Source organism: Python bivittatus, unplaced genomic scaffold (genome assembly GCF_059951505.1).
Source record: "Python bivittatus isolate LINGU-HERP-01145 unplaced genomic scaffold, Pbiv_v1 ctg000530_np1212, whole genome shotgun sequence".
Lineage (NCBI taxonomy): Eukaryota > Metazoa > Chordata > Lepidosauria > Squamata > Pythonidae > Python > Python bivittatus.
The window spans coordinates 4,800,635-4,818,402 of NW_028277085.1; the positions used below are offsets into that span (position 1 = coordinate 4,800,635).

A 17,768-nucleotide genomic window follows, 5' to 3' on the forward strand; every position below is an offset into this window, starting at 1 on the left:
TCTCGCTGTCACAGAAGTGTGGTGAGATTCCTCAGCCTGGCACCCAGGAGCACTGCACAGTGATTGTCAAACTGTTAGGGCAGAGACCTCAAGAATTTTGCCAAAAAACTGGGGTGGGTCACAGAGCCTGGCACTGCTGTTGAATGTGACGGACAGAGTGGAGCATAATTGGAAAAAAACAGGTAGTTTTGGGATAGATGGAGCATAATCCATCCCTTTGGTCTAAATCCGCTTAGACATCCAAATCAGAGATTTTCTGAACCGGTTCAAACATCCAGATCAAACCGGAGTTCGTTTCCAAATGAATTCAAAAACTGAATTGGACTTTGCAAAACCCGGGGATACTTCCCTCCACCCCCCAACCCCCCCCCCCCCCGGTAAATGAAAGAATGGAATAAACACCAACTCTCTTGCAGGGGTCAGAAAATAGTTTATGAAGACATTTCTCTGTCAGATTTTCCATCTTCCCTCAGTCAGGACATCCTGCCTGAACACCACCCTGGCACAACCCACTTGTAAACCTCTTGTTCTGGATTGCGCACTACAGTATGCGACTTCGACAAAACCACCCTGAGTTTAGTCCCTGCATGTTAAATGCTCGACAGCCCCTAATGTTACTTAACTTACTTAATGTTACTTAAATTCTATTTTGCCAGGCAGAAAAATAAATTAGGCCATTCAAACGTTGACAGTCTATAAAACTTCATACTCCCTAAAGTTTGCTCCTTCGGTCTGGGTTTGCGGATGGAACTCCACAACTCCCAAGCGCCACACCAGCAACTCTTAGGCCCAGTTACACAAACGGGGTCGAGGCTGCGATTGTCCTGCGCTCGCTGGTTTGAGGTACGGAGGCTACCAGGCACGCTCCTGGCAACCGGTCACTGTAAAGTACACGCTGAAAAAGGCAGGAGAGAAGGAAATTGGATTAAGCCTGAAATGAATCCCTTAAAAAAAAACCCGAACCACACTACTTTCAGGTTAGTTATAGCCAATTTTAAAGCTGATGTTCTAAATGGCTGGTTCGGGCTGGATTTGTTTCAAAGAAAATAAAAGTGTTATGAAAGGGAGGCGGAACCAAGATTCTCAATGTCCTTTTTTCGCCGGTTCAACTTGGAATGCAACGAAGATTCAGGTTCTTGGACGACGGAAGCCAAATTGGAGGAGTCGTTTCCTTCTGTCTGTTTTAAATACGGGGTTCTCGACACGCCACGAGGGTTATTTTTTGGCTGAGTGGGATGGGTGAACCTGGTCACTGTGGTTTGCAAATCACGGTTTATCAATTCTTTTGTGTGAGAGAGACTGGTCCCACTGAGGACAGGATTCTACACTTGGTGTGCACTCACACCACTCTCCTGGTGTCTGTGCAATGGGAAGTTTCATTCCTTTTGCGGAATAAAGTGCGGACCTCTAGCCAGATCCACACATTAAACCATGGTTTGTTTGGCCATGGCTAACAGAGTAAAACCCCACGTGGCTGGGTTCCGGCAAGAAGCTAAGCCAAAAATGAGGAAACCACATTATGGCTAGTGCAATGTGTGGACAAGGCCAGTGTTCTGTTTTGGAATCACAAACACTACATTTCTGAGTTACATCTGGTGGCAAGCCTTTTCTGCGCGGCACCCACTCTGTGGAACCTCATTCCCCCTGAGGTGAGATTGGCCCCATATTTGCCAACCTTCCAGAAGTCCCTTAAAATGTAGTTGTGTCAGCAGGCTTGGGGATCTCAGGGAAATGGAGAATTGCTGAGATGGCCACACGGTGTGTAACCCCAAAGATGCTCTCTCCTAGTTTTTTTTAAATAATATTAACATTTTTATTATGGTGTAATTTTTAATGTTTGTTTTCTATGGTCTGTTTTAATTGTACGCCACCCCAGAGTCACGTTCATGGTCTGGGTGGCTGTGCAAATGTGATGAATAAATAAATATAAATAAAAAAACAACCTGAAAAGCCTGCTTTGAGCACCCAAGGATTTGTGACACCTAAAAAAATACAAAACACCTTAAGGATTGAGAGAGAGAATGCTTCTGGAATTGACCGGCATTTGCAAACGAATTCTTTGCAGAACTTCGGCTACATTTGCGGGGGATCTCTTTGAGTCAAATTCGGCCCTTGGCAACTGTCTGAACAAGTCACTGTAGTTTTCTTGGCAAATTTTTAAAAAGTGGGTTGCCCTTGCCTCCTCTCTAGGGCTGAGAGAAAGTGATAGCCCAAAGTCATCCAGTTGGCTTCGTGCCTAAGGCAGGACTAGAACTCACCATCTCCTGGTTTCTAGTCCGGTGCCTTTAACCACTATACCAATGTTTCTCAACCTTGGCCACTTGAAGATGTGTGGACTTCAACTCCCAGAATTCCCCAGCCAGCCATGCTGGCTGAGGAATTCTGGGAGTTGAAGTCCACACATCTTCAAGTGGCCAAGGTTGAGAAACACTGCACGACATCAACCTAGTTCTCTACATTAATTTGGGTCCATCCAATTCTAGCCATGATGACTGGAGTCACACAATACCCCACAGATCACATTATTGCTTAAGGCAACAGGCAACCCCAGCCAGAATCTTAAAACCAGGGAAAGCAGATGGAGACAGGACATGGGGCACCAGTTCTAAATGTGTGTCCAAAGAAGAGAAGTCACTCGCGACATCAGACTTACAGTTTCTCACAGACTCGGAGAGGCCCTCATTTCCGATGGACTCGGCTTCCCAACGCGACTCCTTGATCTGTAAGGAAAAGAGATCGTGGTTTCTTTTGAGCTTCTAAGTGTCCCGGAAGCTATAATCTGCTCTCCTGGAGCCTCACCTAGTCCCTTCAGCTGCTAGAATTTAAGACATGCCACCTCTGAACATGAGAGCTCTGCTAGGTGCATGGAAAGCCACTCTTGCCAGAGCAAACTAAACGCTGGATATTTCAAGAAGTAGGACACAAAGGCAACGGAGCAAGTCCTGATTTGCTCCCATCCCTTCTAGGCCAACATTCAGCGAAGCATGGGAAATCTCCAGGGTTTTCATCTAGAAGCCAAACGGAGATGCAAGGCCCATTTGACTGAATGGCATGGTGGCAAGGGTACCCAGAGGTATCCACAGATGCCCACAGATGCTAGGGTGATTCCACCACGATGGAGAAGTGATGGCATTTCCTTGGACAGGCGATTTTACTTAGGAACTGAGTTCAGGGCTTCCCATTATTTCAGCTCCCACACTATTCCTATGCTCAGACTTCTAGAAAGCCATCTGTACGCCCACAATGCCTCCAATAATTTCCTTTTGCCACCGCACTTATTTTCACAGTCACCTCTGCTCTGGGTTTTAGGCGCATCCTGATTTGCAAGGCAACTGAAGCCAGCTCCATCCCCCCCATACCTTGATCTGTTCTTTCAGATATTCTGCTCGGCCCATCAGTGTCTGGATCTGCGAAGACAAATGTAAGCTCACGTTTGTATTTTCTTTTTTTAATTGACTGCAAACTCTTTTGAGAATTAGGAATCTAGGAAGCATTCTTGGAATGTCATCAATCAGTCAGTCCTAAGAAAGCACCAAGAACAACCTTGTTGGACCAACCTCTGGGTCCATCAAGTCCAGCACTGTCCTTCCCTCAATGGCCATTGAGAGCATTTGGGAAGCCCATTGGCCTGGTCTGGAGGGCTAGAACCCCTTCTCCTATCCCTTCCCAGCAAACAAGGATTCAGGAAGTAGAACCTGCCCGATCCCATTTGATAACCATTCAAAGTGGGTACTATTACCACAATTTTGAAGTCATACATACATATTTGCAGGTGTGAGTGAAAAGCAAGGAATGATCCCACCCTGCTGCTAAAGGAAAGCAGGAATCAGCCTGGTCCTGGGTGGGATAGGAGACCCTCCAAGAATATTTATATATGCCCCAGCAAATACATGGAAGAAAATGGGACTTTTCCAATTCTTCCAGCATTCAACATTTAAGCGCCAACGCTCTGGTGGCCATAACAGCACTACTTACCCACCAATAGTTTAGAGGTCCCAAGTTTATATACAAAAATGCCTAAAGAGTAGACCCTCAAATAGCTGAGTGTTGGTGGGCATGTTGAGTGTGGGCTGGTGTGCCAAAAAAAAAATGCATGCAGAAGATAAACGGGTACCGGGAAGAAGAATGGAATGGAGTCTAGAAGGAGGAGCATGGAAGTGACTGGAGAACGGAAAGGCTCCTCATGCTGCAATGCTTCGTGGCAGTCCCATTGCTGAACACATGCATTCAGCCTTTCTACACAAGGGTTTTCTTCTTTATATGGGGCACATGCAGACATGCGATGCACCCACTCTCAACCAACAATAGCGAATGCCGCGTGTGTGCTGTTGAACTGTGGCTCCTGACACAGGGGTTTTCCCTTGAATGCCACAGCCCTGCCTGTCCTGTAGGGCCCCAGATTCTGTTCCAGCGAGAGACCCAGAAGATACCTCGGCGTGTAGCAGCTCCCGTCTTCTCCCTGCAGGTTCCGCTGGATTTAGGAAACGAGAGAAAGGGGAAAGGGCGGAGTTTCATTGCTTAAAAACTGAAAAATGAATGCAGCGAGTCAGGTCATAAGCCTACCAATTACAGCAACATTATAGGGCTGTTCAGAGATCTGGATTTGAAAGATAAAATGTGACTTATTTATGAGATTTACCTATTGCCTCAGTCCAGAGGAACTCAAGGCAGATGCGCTGCACATATCGCCATCAGGAACACCTTAAAGCAATTGTGTCTTTTCCTGGGCTCATGCAGCTGCTCTCGGGAGCTGATGTGCGATCCTGGTTAAAGACATGTTGGTTTAATGTGTTCCCAATGTTGCATGCTTGGTTGAACGTGTTCCCAGCAAGAACATTTTGCCCTTCCAGTCTGACTCTGTGCACAGACTGTGGCGAGACTCTTACACGCGCAAAAATGGACGGATTTACAAATACCTATTGCTGAGGAATGGATATTGAAATCAATGGAAGTGGCAGAGATGGCGAAACTCACTGCTCTCCTCAAAGGGAGGGCACTAATTTTGTCTCTACTTGGAAACTCCTCTTAGACTTTTTGCTTGATACTCAGAAAACCCAACTCTGATTTTGGGATTTGCTGATGGATGTTATACTTACAGAAATAGCTTGTACAAATTATATGTATTATCCAAATAGATTGATTTTAGGAATCTTCTTGAATATTAGATTAAAAACTATTTTTTACTATGTAAACTTTTAGATATTAGAGTAAGAGGCAAATATATTCTATATCTGTACCTGTGCCAAGGAAAGTCGGAAGCTCCTCTTTCGTTCTTATGCCCCCCCTCCTTCCCCGCTTCTTTTTCTTTCTTTTTTTTCCTTCCTTTTTCTTGATTTTTCTGTATTTTAACTTTTTTTAAAAACATAATAAAATGTATGAATCTCTGCACAGCCGAGACCTATGGGTGATGGAAGTTGTACTCCAACTTATCTGGAAGACACCAGATTGAGGTTAAGTTTATTTACTGGATTTGTCTCCTGGTTCCTCGACTTTTTATTTATTTTTATTTATTTATATTTCGAATTTAGACACTGCCCCTCTCACTTTCCTTTTGCTTCTTACCTGTCTCCAGTTCAAAAGAAGCTGCATTTCTAAAACTGCCTTACGCAGACCCTGGATATTCACCCATTGAGTTCAGCAATATCTACTCAACTTGAGCTCACACATCACAGTAAGCCTTTCTTTGTTTTAAGCATGGGTGGTTGACTAAGCCACAATGGGCTGGGTTCTCACAGCCTGCTAAGTCATAAAGCACAGTGTACCGACCACGATAACCAGGTTCACAATATCCTGCAACTAAATCAAGGATGCCGTGCAACCGTTTAATGCAAAGCATGAATGTAGCCCAAAGCTCTCCCAAATATCCAGATGCAGAAATATTGCAATAAGATAAATTAAGCTACAGAGCTTGGGGCTGAATCTGAGTCTGCCTTGTCCAGCTTACCTCCTGTCAGCCCTGCAAGGTAGACCAGACTAGGAAACCCATGCCAGGTAGGTCAGTACTACTTTTACTGCAGAGCGAGTAGCAGAAACTTGCAACTCTGTGTGTGTTTCCCCCCTCCCTCCCTCCATCTTCATGTGAACTAAGGAGGGGCTCATCTGAGACGCTTACTCAGGTTACAGTACTGGCCCGGACTTAGACTTCTCTTATCTGCCCGTTGCCTTGGCAGTTGCTCTTCCTCCTGTCCATCAAGGGCTCTTCCTCCCTCTGCCCTTTACACCTCCCAGGGTCCCCGTGCAGTAGCATCAAGTAGGACTTGGGTGTCTCCATCCCTGACAAGCCCATGTGCTTCAGAAGCAACACCTGGTCATTTCCAGCCATTCTCCCGCCCCCTCCAGCCTTTTCCTGGTATCTCACGGCCAACTTTTCACTCACCAGCCAGTATCAGCAGCAACTCGCCCAAGCTCTGCTGATACAGATCAAGCGTTTCACTGTCATCTTTGCCTTCCTCTTCCTGGAGCCAAGAGAGATAGCAAACTCTCATTCTTCTCTTCCTCACCCTCTCAAAACGTGGGGTCATTGGATAAAATTAAGGGCGGGGGTTTAGGAGGGAGAAAGGACAGATGTCTTCACACAATGCTGAGTTAACCAGGGGGACGCCGTTGCCTCAATTCCTTTCTGAGTGCCACTGAACGCATTCCCACTTGAGGAGGCTGCAACAGCAGACAGGCGGGGCGGGGGGTGCAAAGTCTTGGCTGAACAGGTTTAGAGCAAAAAGTTCCATGAAACGCCTCTCCCATCATTTACATCAGGTGCCAAAAGTGGGGCTAACCCATCTCCCTTTGAGCCCCCCCACCAACATCTGGCCCTTATTTTTGCATTTCTGGACTGAGGGGCAGTTGAAGCGGCTTCGGACCCCCATTTCTTCCCTTAAATTAGTTAAATAAGTTAGATAGTTAAGGTAAACGGTGCAAAATGTTAAGCTGTAAAATGTTAGAAGGTTCTACTCCGTGAGCTGCCCAGAGTCCCCCATTAGGGGAGATGGGCGGAGATAAATTTAATGTCGTCGTTGTCATCCCCTGGACCCTTCCCCAGCCAAAGAAGTCACGACTCGGTTCATTTGGGAGTGCAGCCGGCCATGTGCCAAGCAGAGCCCTTGTCGCCTTTGAGCGGAGAGTAACTGCAGGCTCCCCGGTTCAACCAAGGAAACCCCACCGGGCTCCCCCCGCATCTGACCTTAGCCACAGCAGCCGATGCTACTTCCAGAGCAGTGTAAAGGCGAGGTTTGTCCTTGGACATCTCTGAAACAAAAGGAAAAAGGGTTTGCTGCTGAGCTGCAGAGGAAGAAAGACAAAATTCCTGGGGGTTTGGGTGGGCGGAGATTAGGAGCTGTTTTTTCCTATATAGAAAGCGAGGTGTAGGGAAACTGGTCCTCCTCCTCCTCCTCTTCTTCTTCTTACCTTTCTTCCTCCTCCCTCTCCTCTCTGTCTCTTCCCGCCCTCCCAAAGGTGTCCTCTGTGTAAAAATAGTCCCAGTCAGCGTGAAGACAGCTGCGCCTTGAAAAAAGGTTTCCAAGCCAAACACGGCCCTACGGAGCCTCAACTTGCCCGTCTAAAAATGGGGGAAGTAGCAACACAACAAAACGAGGTATCAAGGATTAAGCATGGTGCTGGAAAGAAAATGTTTCTTGGGCAACCCCCCCCCCGCCCGAAATCTATTGGCTCTCTTGGAAACCTACAATGTAGGCAAACACAACATGCCTCTCTTTTCCAGGCTCTCTCCTAAAATAGTAAATTTTAGGAAACAGAGGAGGCATCTTGATTGTAGGGAATGTAGGAAATGATTGTAGGGATTGTAGGGAATGATTTTGGAGAACTCAGAGGCTGTGAAGCAGCACCCTCTGGTGGTCCTCAACACTCCAACACGATGGACAGGGCAAGTTTTTAGGACCACCTTCAGGGGAAGGAGGAAAGCTGATGGAGCTGTGCCAGATGTGGCTATCCATCGCTCCAGCCAGTCTAGACGGGACGGGCACATGGAAGGCATCAGGGCAGGCGAGGCTGGTACGTGCAGACCACTTACGATGACGAAAAGACCACAAGAAACTAAAGTGGGCTTTCCCCTTACTTACCGACCACACTGAGCCACTGCTATATCCATTGGATGAAAGAATACTAGGGCCAACATTCCCATTTGCCCTTGTCTTCCAACCAGAACTACTGCCCCAAATATCTAGGATCTCATTGCAACATCTCATTTCTTTCCGGTGATCTCTTCAAAGTCCACCCTTCTGTGAATTTTTAGGCCCAACTCCCTCGTTCCCACTAATGCGTCGATGTTCAAGGGTGTTCCCTTCCCTTGACTTCAAAACAGTTGCAGCTACCTTCACTGGGTTCCTGGTATTTGGGCTGCGTGTCTTGCAGTTCGCCGCCCCGATGCACACCAGGGAGCCTTTCGAAGTGGGGGAGAAAAGAACCCCAAACAGGGCAGAGGGTAAAAACAGCTCTCAGAGAGCACTGAGCCCATTTATAGGGCATGAAAAGGAAAGGTGGCCACAAGGAGAGAAAAAACGGAGCATCCTTCGGCAAGGACACCAAGCAGGAAGAATCCACATGGCATCGTTTTGCAGCAGATCCCACTTGCTTATTCTCAACAATATGTTGTTTCAAGCAAGGCCCTGAGGGCACTACCCCACTTCAGCTTCTCTCCCTTGCAAATTACCTTTTAAAATGTCCCGACCAGGACAGCCTTTTTGCAAAAGAGCTTTGTTGTCTGATGCGACCAGCACCTTGAGCTGCTCTGCCCGTGAGATGTATTCACTCACCTGGGCAAGAGGAGAAACGGGGCATGAGCACAAAACTTCAGGCTTAACAGGGTGAGAACGTAGCCTCAGCTGACTGACCCGGCTGGTTCAAGGCAGCAGAAGAGGAATGCCGAAAAAAGAGCTCTTGTTATTTGCACCAAAATAGGCGCCGTGCAAATGGAGATGCCTGTTATTTTTTTAATTAAAAAAAAGGGGGCAGGCTCAGCCTGGCCCAAGGGCTCCTGGTGCAGAATAAGAAATAAACTGTTTCTGCGGTTTACGCACTGGCAAACTGCAATGGAATTTTACGCATTTAGGCATTGCTAAAGGCAATATATATTTATATAAATTTATTTTTATATAGATATATATTCCAAATTTGTCACTGCCCATCTCACCACAGAGTGACTCTGGGCAGTTTACAGGAAAAAACACAATAAATGTTAATTAAAATAGATAAATATTTATTAATTCATTAAAATATGCTTAAAAACAAGCTTCCTATATGATAGTTCCAAGAGGATGATGTTAATTAGGTGTTAATAAACTCAGGGCGCGTCGTCAAGGCGCCAGCCATCCCCAGGGCTGATTGTATCTTTCCTCACCCCACGCAAGTTGGCAGAGCCAAGTCTTCAATTCCCTCTGAAAAATTGGGAGGGAAGGGGCCCAGTTCACCTCTGGGGGACATGGTTGCTAAAAGTTATTCCCAGTTGGATTTAATTTTGACGACTTCGCGTGGATAAATGTGTTAATGATATTTTTGGACAACTGGGGCTACTTTATTAGTAAGGCAGGATATGCATTTAAAAAAAAAAAGAATGAATGAATATTTACATGCCTACCAATATAACAAATTAACCCATAGTTACCAGAGTTCACCCAGCTACTTAATTTAGTTTATTTTACTAAGCCTGTTCCGCAGCTCACTTTCCAGCCTAACTGCTTTTTATACATCTCAAGAGGAAACATATCAGGAGAAAATGCCAGTGGGGTCCATCTCTCCTCCCTGCCTAAGGCAGAAAGCCTTGTCGGGACCTGCACGCAAAGCACCATTTCAACCTACCCCAAAGGCCTGCATGAAAAGTTAGCCATCTGGTCGGTTGGAAAGCAGGTGGTCGACTAACCTTGGATCGGATCGCTTCCTTCCTCTGGGCGTCCCGTTCATCTGAAGACAACAAGGGAGACTGGGTGGGTGGGGGGTGGGTGGGGAGCAGGCTGCGTATTACACAGAGAGGCAAATGCCATGGTTTGGATAGATGGCCTTTCGAGGCCTCTTTTAAGAGTGATTTTGTCAGCCAATGTAGAAACAAGCAAACAAGGGACTCCAGGAAAACGAAAATCAGGTTGAGATGGAGAATGATCTGGGGGAATAGGTTTGTCCAGCAAGAACTGAACCAAGGCAGGGAGAGACCAGCCCGAAATGAAAATAAATCGATTCCCTCCAACCCAGACTCAGCTCTACGATGGCCAAACTGCTACCATCTCAAGCCCTTTGCTTTTACTCAAGAGTTGGTTGACTTTGGAGGAATGAAGGAGGGGGGAAAGCAAAGAGCAACTGGGCTACTCACAGCGTAAGGCAGGAACAAAGTACTCCAGCGCTCTGGAGTAGAGTGAGAGTGCAGCGGCCAGGTCACCTTCTTGGTCCTTCTTCACGGCTTCCATTACAAGTGTGGTCTGAAAAGAAGCAAAAAAAACACTAGAAGATGTTAAGAGAAGGGACAGTTGGCCAAGGGGTTCTATCCTCTGAAGGAGCCCTCTTTTTCTTGAAGGACAACGTAACTTCTCATGCAGGGGGGGATGGAAAGGCTAGTCCCACCTATCCCAAGCCTTCAAGGGGCAACGATCAACTCCCATCCATCCACCCCTTGGAAAATGTTGCAGGGTGAGAAGGTAAGACAAGAACCAATGTGTAGTAGCTTTAGAGCAGTGTCTCTCAACCTTGGCAACTTGAAGACCCGCAGACTTCAACTTCAACACAGACACCACACACACAGAGACACACTTGCCCCTTTGCTGGTACTCACGGCTTTCCCCAGACATTCCGCATTGGGCATATGCTCCATGTCCACAAATGGGTGAGCAAAGAACGCCTGGAAGGAGATGCGCTGCTGGGGATCCCTTTGCAGAAGACGCTGCAGGAGATCCCGGCATTCCGGCGAGAGACGGGGGCGGCTGGGGAGCTGGGAAGGCAAGGTGGGAGGAGTAGGTTAAGTCTTAAAAGTCTCCCCTTCCTGACCAGGGAGCATTTCTACCACTCAGCTGGAAGCCAAGATGGGCAGATGTTCTATAAAGCAGCGGGGATGGGGGTTGTGCTATGGATCCCTTTGAGGATCTGGGGAAACCTGTGGATCCCTTCTCAGAAAAATGCATAACTAAAGGCAAAAATAAAATAAAATAAAATAAAATAAAATAAAATAAATAAAATAATGTATAGAATAGAATAGAATAGAATAGAATAGAATAGAATAGAATAGAATAGAAAAAAAATAAAAAAAATAAAAATAAAAAAAAGGCATAAAGAACCAGTTTGGTGCAATGGTGAAGGTGCTGGTCTAGAAACCAGGAGATGGCGAGTTCTAGGCCTCCCTAGATGATGGGTACTGTTATCACTAGAGACATCCTTTTTCAGAATTTTATGACATAGTATTGTTGTTTTGTCCAGAGTGCTGGACAGCGTCAGCTGAACCCCCCAAAAAGGAGGTGTTTATCTTAAGGAACTCAGCACCTAAAGCAGAAGAGATCCCCCATGTCTCCTGAACCCCTTTTTCTTGAACTCCCAAAGCTCCTTCTGAACAAAATCAGCAGCGTGCATTTAGGTCATGCTGAGATAGGAAAGGTGCAAAAAAAACCCCAGAGGTCCTAAAACAGGTTTCTGGTGAGCGAGGCTTGAAGAAAGATTCGACTTCTGCACTGGCAAATCACACCGGCATCCGTTCCCTTTGAGTCTCCATCTGCAGCCTGGCGCGGTTACCTCAATAGGTTGACTGCTGCGGATCTTCTCCTCCAACTCAGCAAACGATTTGGAGGCAAAGGGAGGACGACCAAAGAGCGCCTCTAGAAGGAAAAACAAATAACTCGGTTAAGGATCTGACGTCTTCCATAGACGTCAGAAAGAATCACGCGGAAGCTGCAGAAAACGAAGCCACGTGCACCGTTTTCAAGTCACTTGGCCCCGGATGGATTCCAAGAGAAATGAACGCAGGGCATCGGGGACGTCCACCTCGGAGTCGGTGGTTGACCGCGTCATGTCAAGACCTTTGGCTTTCTGGCACCGCTGGAAGCTTTTGAAAAATGGGAGAAGCAGGTGCCGCAAGAAGTGGGTGGGATCGTTGCACCCCAACCACAACGAGGCAACTGGTTGAACGCCTGCCCAAATCACAACGCTGACAAGCTGACAACTGTGGCGAGTGGTAAAGGTCCAAAGCAAGGCTCTTGGGAAGAGACCAGAGTCACAACACAGGTCTCTGTGCCTCTCTTTCTAAAATGGGGCCAAGTTTCTAGCCCTTAGGGCAGTGTTTCTCAACCTCAGCAACTTTAAGCTGAGTGGACTTCAACTCCCAGAATTCCCCAGCCAGCCAGGCTGGCTGGGGAATTCTGGGAGTTGAAGTCCACCCAGCTTAAAGTTGCTGAGGTTGAGAAACACTGCTCTAATCATCTGTCCAACATCATGAGACATTAGAATACCCAGATATCCAGCCATCAATCTCCTGAGCCAGTTGTCTTCATAATTCATCCATCCCATTATGAAACGTAGACAGCCGTGGGAAGACAGCATCTGAACTTCACCCCTGATGTCGAAGATGGACTTACCGTAGAGGATCACCCCAACCGACCACAAATCTACTCGAGCATCGTATTGTCGACTGCACACCATTTCCGGGGCCATGTAAAGCGGCGAACCTCTCAGCACATGCTTCTCATCTCGGGGGGACATGTGCTGCGCAAATCCAAAATCTGGGGGCAAAGAGGGACGACTGATTAAAAACCTTCAAAGTAGGGGTCATCTCATCCCTGCATCTCGGGGGGATTGTTTGTTTATATTTTTTTATATTTCCAATTTGGTCACCGCCCATCTCACAAGGGAATCATGGTATATGTAGCCCCGGTGCAGAATTCCAGAATCTAGAAAAACGAGTGGGAATAACAATAATGTCAATGAAAGGAACACACCAAAGACAAAGGAATCTATGGAGTTTTCCTTGCTGTGGTTTTGGGGCACGTTTTGGATGTAAAACCCCCCACATCAAATCAGCTTTTTGCTTCAAAACCATTCTGGAAAAAAGTTAAGGGCTGATCACTTCCATACGACTGCAAGTGGACAACACAGATACATCTACACAACCAATATATAGGGGCATCTTCACTTTTCTTCCCCCTTTCCTTGGTTGGAGAAGGGGAAGGAGAAGGAGCGAAGTCCTACTGCTTCTGTTCATTGTGAGCAAAATCCATTTGAGGAGGGTTTAATGAGAAACTGAGCACATCCTCCACCTAACGTTCAAGTCCTTCCCGTACCTGCCAGTTTGAGATGAGGTTTCTGCAAAGACCTCAAAAGGATATTCTGGGGTTTGAGGTCCAAATGGGAGATATTCTTATCATGAAGGAACTTCAAGGCACAGGCTGCTTTGAAAAAAGAAATTGCACTCAGAAACAGTCTCTACTCTTTATGGCTATATCCCTAAAAAGTCAGTTTCTTTATATGATCTCAATCCAAATCCCAAGATTTGATATCCTGTCCTATTACACCAACTCCAGGGCTAAGCTAAACATTTCATGCAGAAAAATCCCCAAATTCTTAAGATTGAGAATAATGTTGATTAGACACCTCAGCAGATGCTGGAAATGTAATGCAATTGAAGGCACTTGGACACATATGATTTGGGTGTAGACTCTATGGCAGTGTTTCTCAACCTTGGCAGTTTGAAGATGAGTGGACTTCAATTCCCAGAATTCCCCAGCCAGCATGGTGGCTGGGGAATTCTGGGAGTCGAAGTCCACATATCTTCAAGTTCCCACAGTTGAGAAACACTGCTCTATGGCTTTCAGCTGATTTCAAACATTATGATTTTGGAAACAGAAATACAGTTTAAGATATTCATGTGATGTTCAATTATACACTGAAAATATGGAATATATCCGTTTACGAAGAACTTCGTATTTCTTAGCCTTGAAGCATAACTAAGAAGATGGAAATATCTACTCTGGACTTAAAATCCTGGACTGATTATTGTTTATGAACTGCTATAGTATAAACCCATTGTAATACATGCAACTTATTTCTGTGTGTGTGTATATTTATCTTGGTTTATTTTTTTAGCTTTTAATACATGTTCATTTGAATGCAGGTCCTAATGACTAGATTCACACAACACTTTAAACCACTGTTTCTCAACCTCAGCAACTTTAAGCTGGGTGGACTTCAACTCCCAGAATTCCCCAGCCAGCCTGGCTGGCTGGGGAATTCTGGGAGTTGAAGTCCACACATCTTAAAGTTCCTGAGGTTGAGAAACACTGTTCTAACCATATTCTAAAGCTGAATATGGCCTGGTTCTAGAACAACCGGATTCCCATGTCATGGTGAACCTCAAACTGACAGCCCTGCTTTCTCCCAATCTGGTACGAACCCAGCTTCAGTGGAGAAAACTATGGGTTCTCCCACTGAATGACGGCCAAAAGAAGAACCAGGTTTCTGGCCCGTATAATAAATGCTCTCACTAATGAGTTTTACCCTATTTCTTTCCTTGTTCCTCACCCAGTTGCTGTAGGAATATACAAGCCACCTTTTCTGGGAGAATCCTCCGGGTATGAATGAAGCGGGACAGATCACCCCCAGCACAATATTCCATGATCAGGTAGATGTACTCCTTGTCCCACTAAAAGAGAAGAAAATAAAAAAAAAATCAAGTTTATCAGAAGCACATCTTCTTTCCCATCCCCATCAAGCCACCCTCTTTATTCAAGTTCCTAGTCCTTATGGAGGCAAGCTGAGTGATATCTCGTCCCAGGTGGCAAGCCTGGGACTTATTGCTGAATAAATGTGGGCAGAATTGCACCATCAATCTCAGGAGGTGGTGCTCCAACTAGCTTAGTCATGGAAATGGCTGCCGTTCCTTTATCGGTACAAAAACATATTATTCTTGTTTAAATGTGTAAGTCCTTGTTTTAAATTTGAGAAGTGGCTTTTGTGCCACTTAACTGGAGATATGCTGGTCACAGGTGCTGGCGAAACGTTAGGAAACAAAACTTCATGAACACAGCCACACAGCCCGGAAGACCCACACCAGCCATCGTAACTGTTGTGGTTTGTTCCATAAATGGTGGTTAAGCAAACTAGGGCCTAGGACATCCCAGGTGGTTAAGCAAACTAGGGCCTAGGACATATGTGAACCCAGGCATCCTAACATTAAAAACAAGCTGGGGATGGTGGTGGTGAAGACTTAGGGTTTCAAGCCAACCAGCTTTCTTCTAACCGCATTCAACCTCAGATCGGCCACATTTCCCCCTTCTGCTGTGTACCTGGAAGTCCTTCAGCTCCACAATGTGGGGATGCCGAATAGTCTTGAGGATCTCGATCTCCGTCAGCAGGTTTTCAACAGAGGCCTTGTTCAGATTCTTCTTACTCACGCACTTGATGGCCACCACTTCCCGGGCATTCTTCTAACAAGACAGAAAGGAAAAGGGTCTGGAATTTTCTAGTAAGGTGGGACCATGACAGGCAAGTCCATGTTCTACCTCCTGGAGGCCAGCTAATGTAACCAACGTGGACTGTCTTTAATCAACTTCAAGGGAAGATTAGAGGAATTCATGGAAGAGGCCAGTGATGATCCTCAAGATTTAAAGGCAGCTGGGTCCCTATTTTGGGGAGCAGAAGATATCACTAAGAATAGACTCATTCCACCTGCCTTCCTTGAGGAGAGCTTTGTAAGTCTTCCCCAGTTAAGAGCTAATATTTAACAGACAAAACTGTACAGCATAGGGAATTCTGGGAGTTGAAGGCCACACATCTTAAAGTTGCCAAGTTTGAAAAACATTGTGTTAGACAATTAAAACTGAGTCCCATGTCCTATGTTGGAGTTAAGGTGACCTTCAAATCCAATAAAATAACAAATAATAATAATTTACTCAATAAATCTAAGTCAATCTTAACTGGTTTAGCACCACAGATGAACCTGGTACACAATCTTCCCTACCCCATAATGATTTGTTCGATTCCGGCTTAGCATGTTAACATAATCCCAATTAATTGTGGTTTATCCAAGGAATCACAATTAAGTAAACTGTGGCTCAGTGTGAGGCGTGAACCCAGTTTAGGGCAATGATCACACAGCAGACTTAACTGAATCAGAAGCAGAAGAAAATGTTCTGCTTCAAAAACACAAAGAGCCCCAAGTCCAGCATTCCTGGCAAGACACACAAAATTATCACCAGATTAACACTGCACGGCTAGTTCACACAGCCAGGCCGCTATCTTCAACACACAAAGGGAGCATTTGTCTAAATCAATGTTTCTTGAAGGGTGGACCTAGGACCCCTGCGGGTCCCCCTCTGGGGTCCTCAAAATTGAAATCAGACATTGAAGATACTTGCAAAACTGTAAAACAATGTCCCGCTTCTCATTATTATGTTTTACGTGTTAACAAAATATAGGGTTTTTTCCCATGAAAAATATTGCATTCCTCTTAATATTTCATGGGTTTCCTCTCGTTCTTTTTACAGGATTCAATAAACAAACATTCTATGAATTTTTGTTTATTTTGTTTATTATTCATTTTCATTTTTTAATACCGTCAATATCCATCGATATAACCCTTACTGACCAAAGCTCTTTTGGGGTCTTCCCTAGTTTGTAAAAGTGGGAAGGGGTCCTGAGAGCAAAGCGTTTAGGAACCAACAGCACGGACTATCTGTAGCTCAGGGTTGGACTGTGGAGTCCCTGGTGCGCTCGGTGGCTGGCTCGCAGACGTTTTACTACCCGACTAGGTAACATCTTCAGCGCGTGTGAATGGGGGGGTTGCTCCCTGTTTATATACAGTAGCTTGCCCCGTCAGCGCCAAGTAGGGATTAACACCGGACAAACAGCCAAGCAGAGAACGATACCCTAATCGAGGAGCCGCCAAGGAGAAAACCACGCTCCCAGCGACACTGGCGGGGCACGCCGCGGCATATAAGCAGGGAGCCAACCCCACACTCCCTGGCACTGATGGTGTGACCTAGTCGGGGAACGAAACGTCTCCAAGCTCAGAGAGCTCCAAGGTCTGCAGCTGGGGAACCCCGGCTCTAAATAACCCCCAACTCCTCCCCGGCTGCCCCCTTGCCCGCGCGTGCTTCGGGCGTGCCAACCTAGCCCGCCGGGCAGTGCCCCTCGCAGGTACTCTCCGTCGCGCCGGAGGCTCCGCTTCTGCTGGGCACGGCGCCCGGCTGGCCTTGCCCGCCAGACCCTGGAAGGGGCGCTGCCCGCTGCCCCGGCCGGCCCCCGCCCCGTTACCTTCCTGTAGGCTTTGAAGACGGTGGCGTAGGTGCCGCTGCCCAGCCGCTCGGTCAGCAGGAAGTCTTCCAGCTGCGGCGGCGCCCAGCCGGCCGCGGCCATCGCCCTCCACCGCCCGGCAGGCGACTGGGGCCCGCAGCAGGCGGGGCGGGGCGGGGCGGGGCGGGGGCGGCGGAGGCTCCTCCCGACGCCGCTTCCTGGTTGGCAGAGGCCACGCTGCCCGCCCGGCCGGGCGGCCGCCTTTGCTCCGCGCGCCCGGCAGCGCGCCCGCCCCGCCGCTTCCCCGGGCAGGAAGGTCCGGGGAGGGGCGGGGGAGCCCTGCTCCGGGGTGAAGGCGGAGGGGGAACCCCCGGCGCGGTCTGCCCTCCCGGGGAGCAAAGCCTGTTGCAGGGCATGGGGCAGCTCGGTTGGGAAGGGTCCCCACCCGCCACCCCCCGATTGCGGAGAGGCTCCGGCTCCCTCGGCTGTAACCTGCAGCACAAAGGGTGCTCTACTGAGCGCGTGGCCAAGCCAGCGGGTGCCCTTGGGCCAGTCGCTCCCTC

At 47.2% G+C, this 17,768-nt stretch overlaps 1 protein-coding gene across 3 annotated transcripts; it reads right to left on the minus strand.

The window, feature by feature from the left end:
• Window positions 1-410: 410 nt before the first annotated feature.
• On the minus strand, window positions 411-17,385 carry ULK3 (unc-51 like kinase 3). Of its 3 annotated transcripts, none has more exons than XM_088148427.1 (16): window positions 17,227-17,385; window positions 15,258-15,398; window positions 14,494-14,614; window positions 13,257-13,361; window positions 12,555-12,698; window positions 11,716-11,798; window positions 10,769-10,924; window positions 10,313-10,418; window positions 9,869-9,909; window positions 8,663-8,765; window positions 7,178-7,242; window positions 6,377-6,455; window positions 4,431-4,471; window positions 3,360-3,407; window positions 2,654-2,720; window positions 411-895 (listed from the first exon to the last, which is right to left on the minus strand). In XM_088148427.1, the coding sequence occupies exons 1-16, from the start codon at window positions 17,326-17,328 to the stop codon at window positions 879-881; spliced, it is 1,419 nt and encodes a 472-aa protein (XP_088004553.1). In that variant the 5' UTR covers window positions 17,329-17,385; the 3' UTR covers window positions 411-878. The 3 variants fall into 3 exon arrangements, with proteins under 3 accessions (XP_088004553.1, XP_088004552.1, XP_007435653.1); XM_088148426.1 differs by having other exon boundaries at window positions 13,257-13,364; XM_007435591.3 differs by having other exon boundaries at window positions 13,257-13,364; window positions 17,082-17,364.
• Window positions 17,386-17,768: the final 383 nt, after the last annotated feature.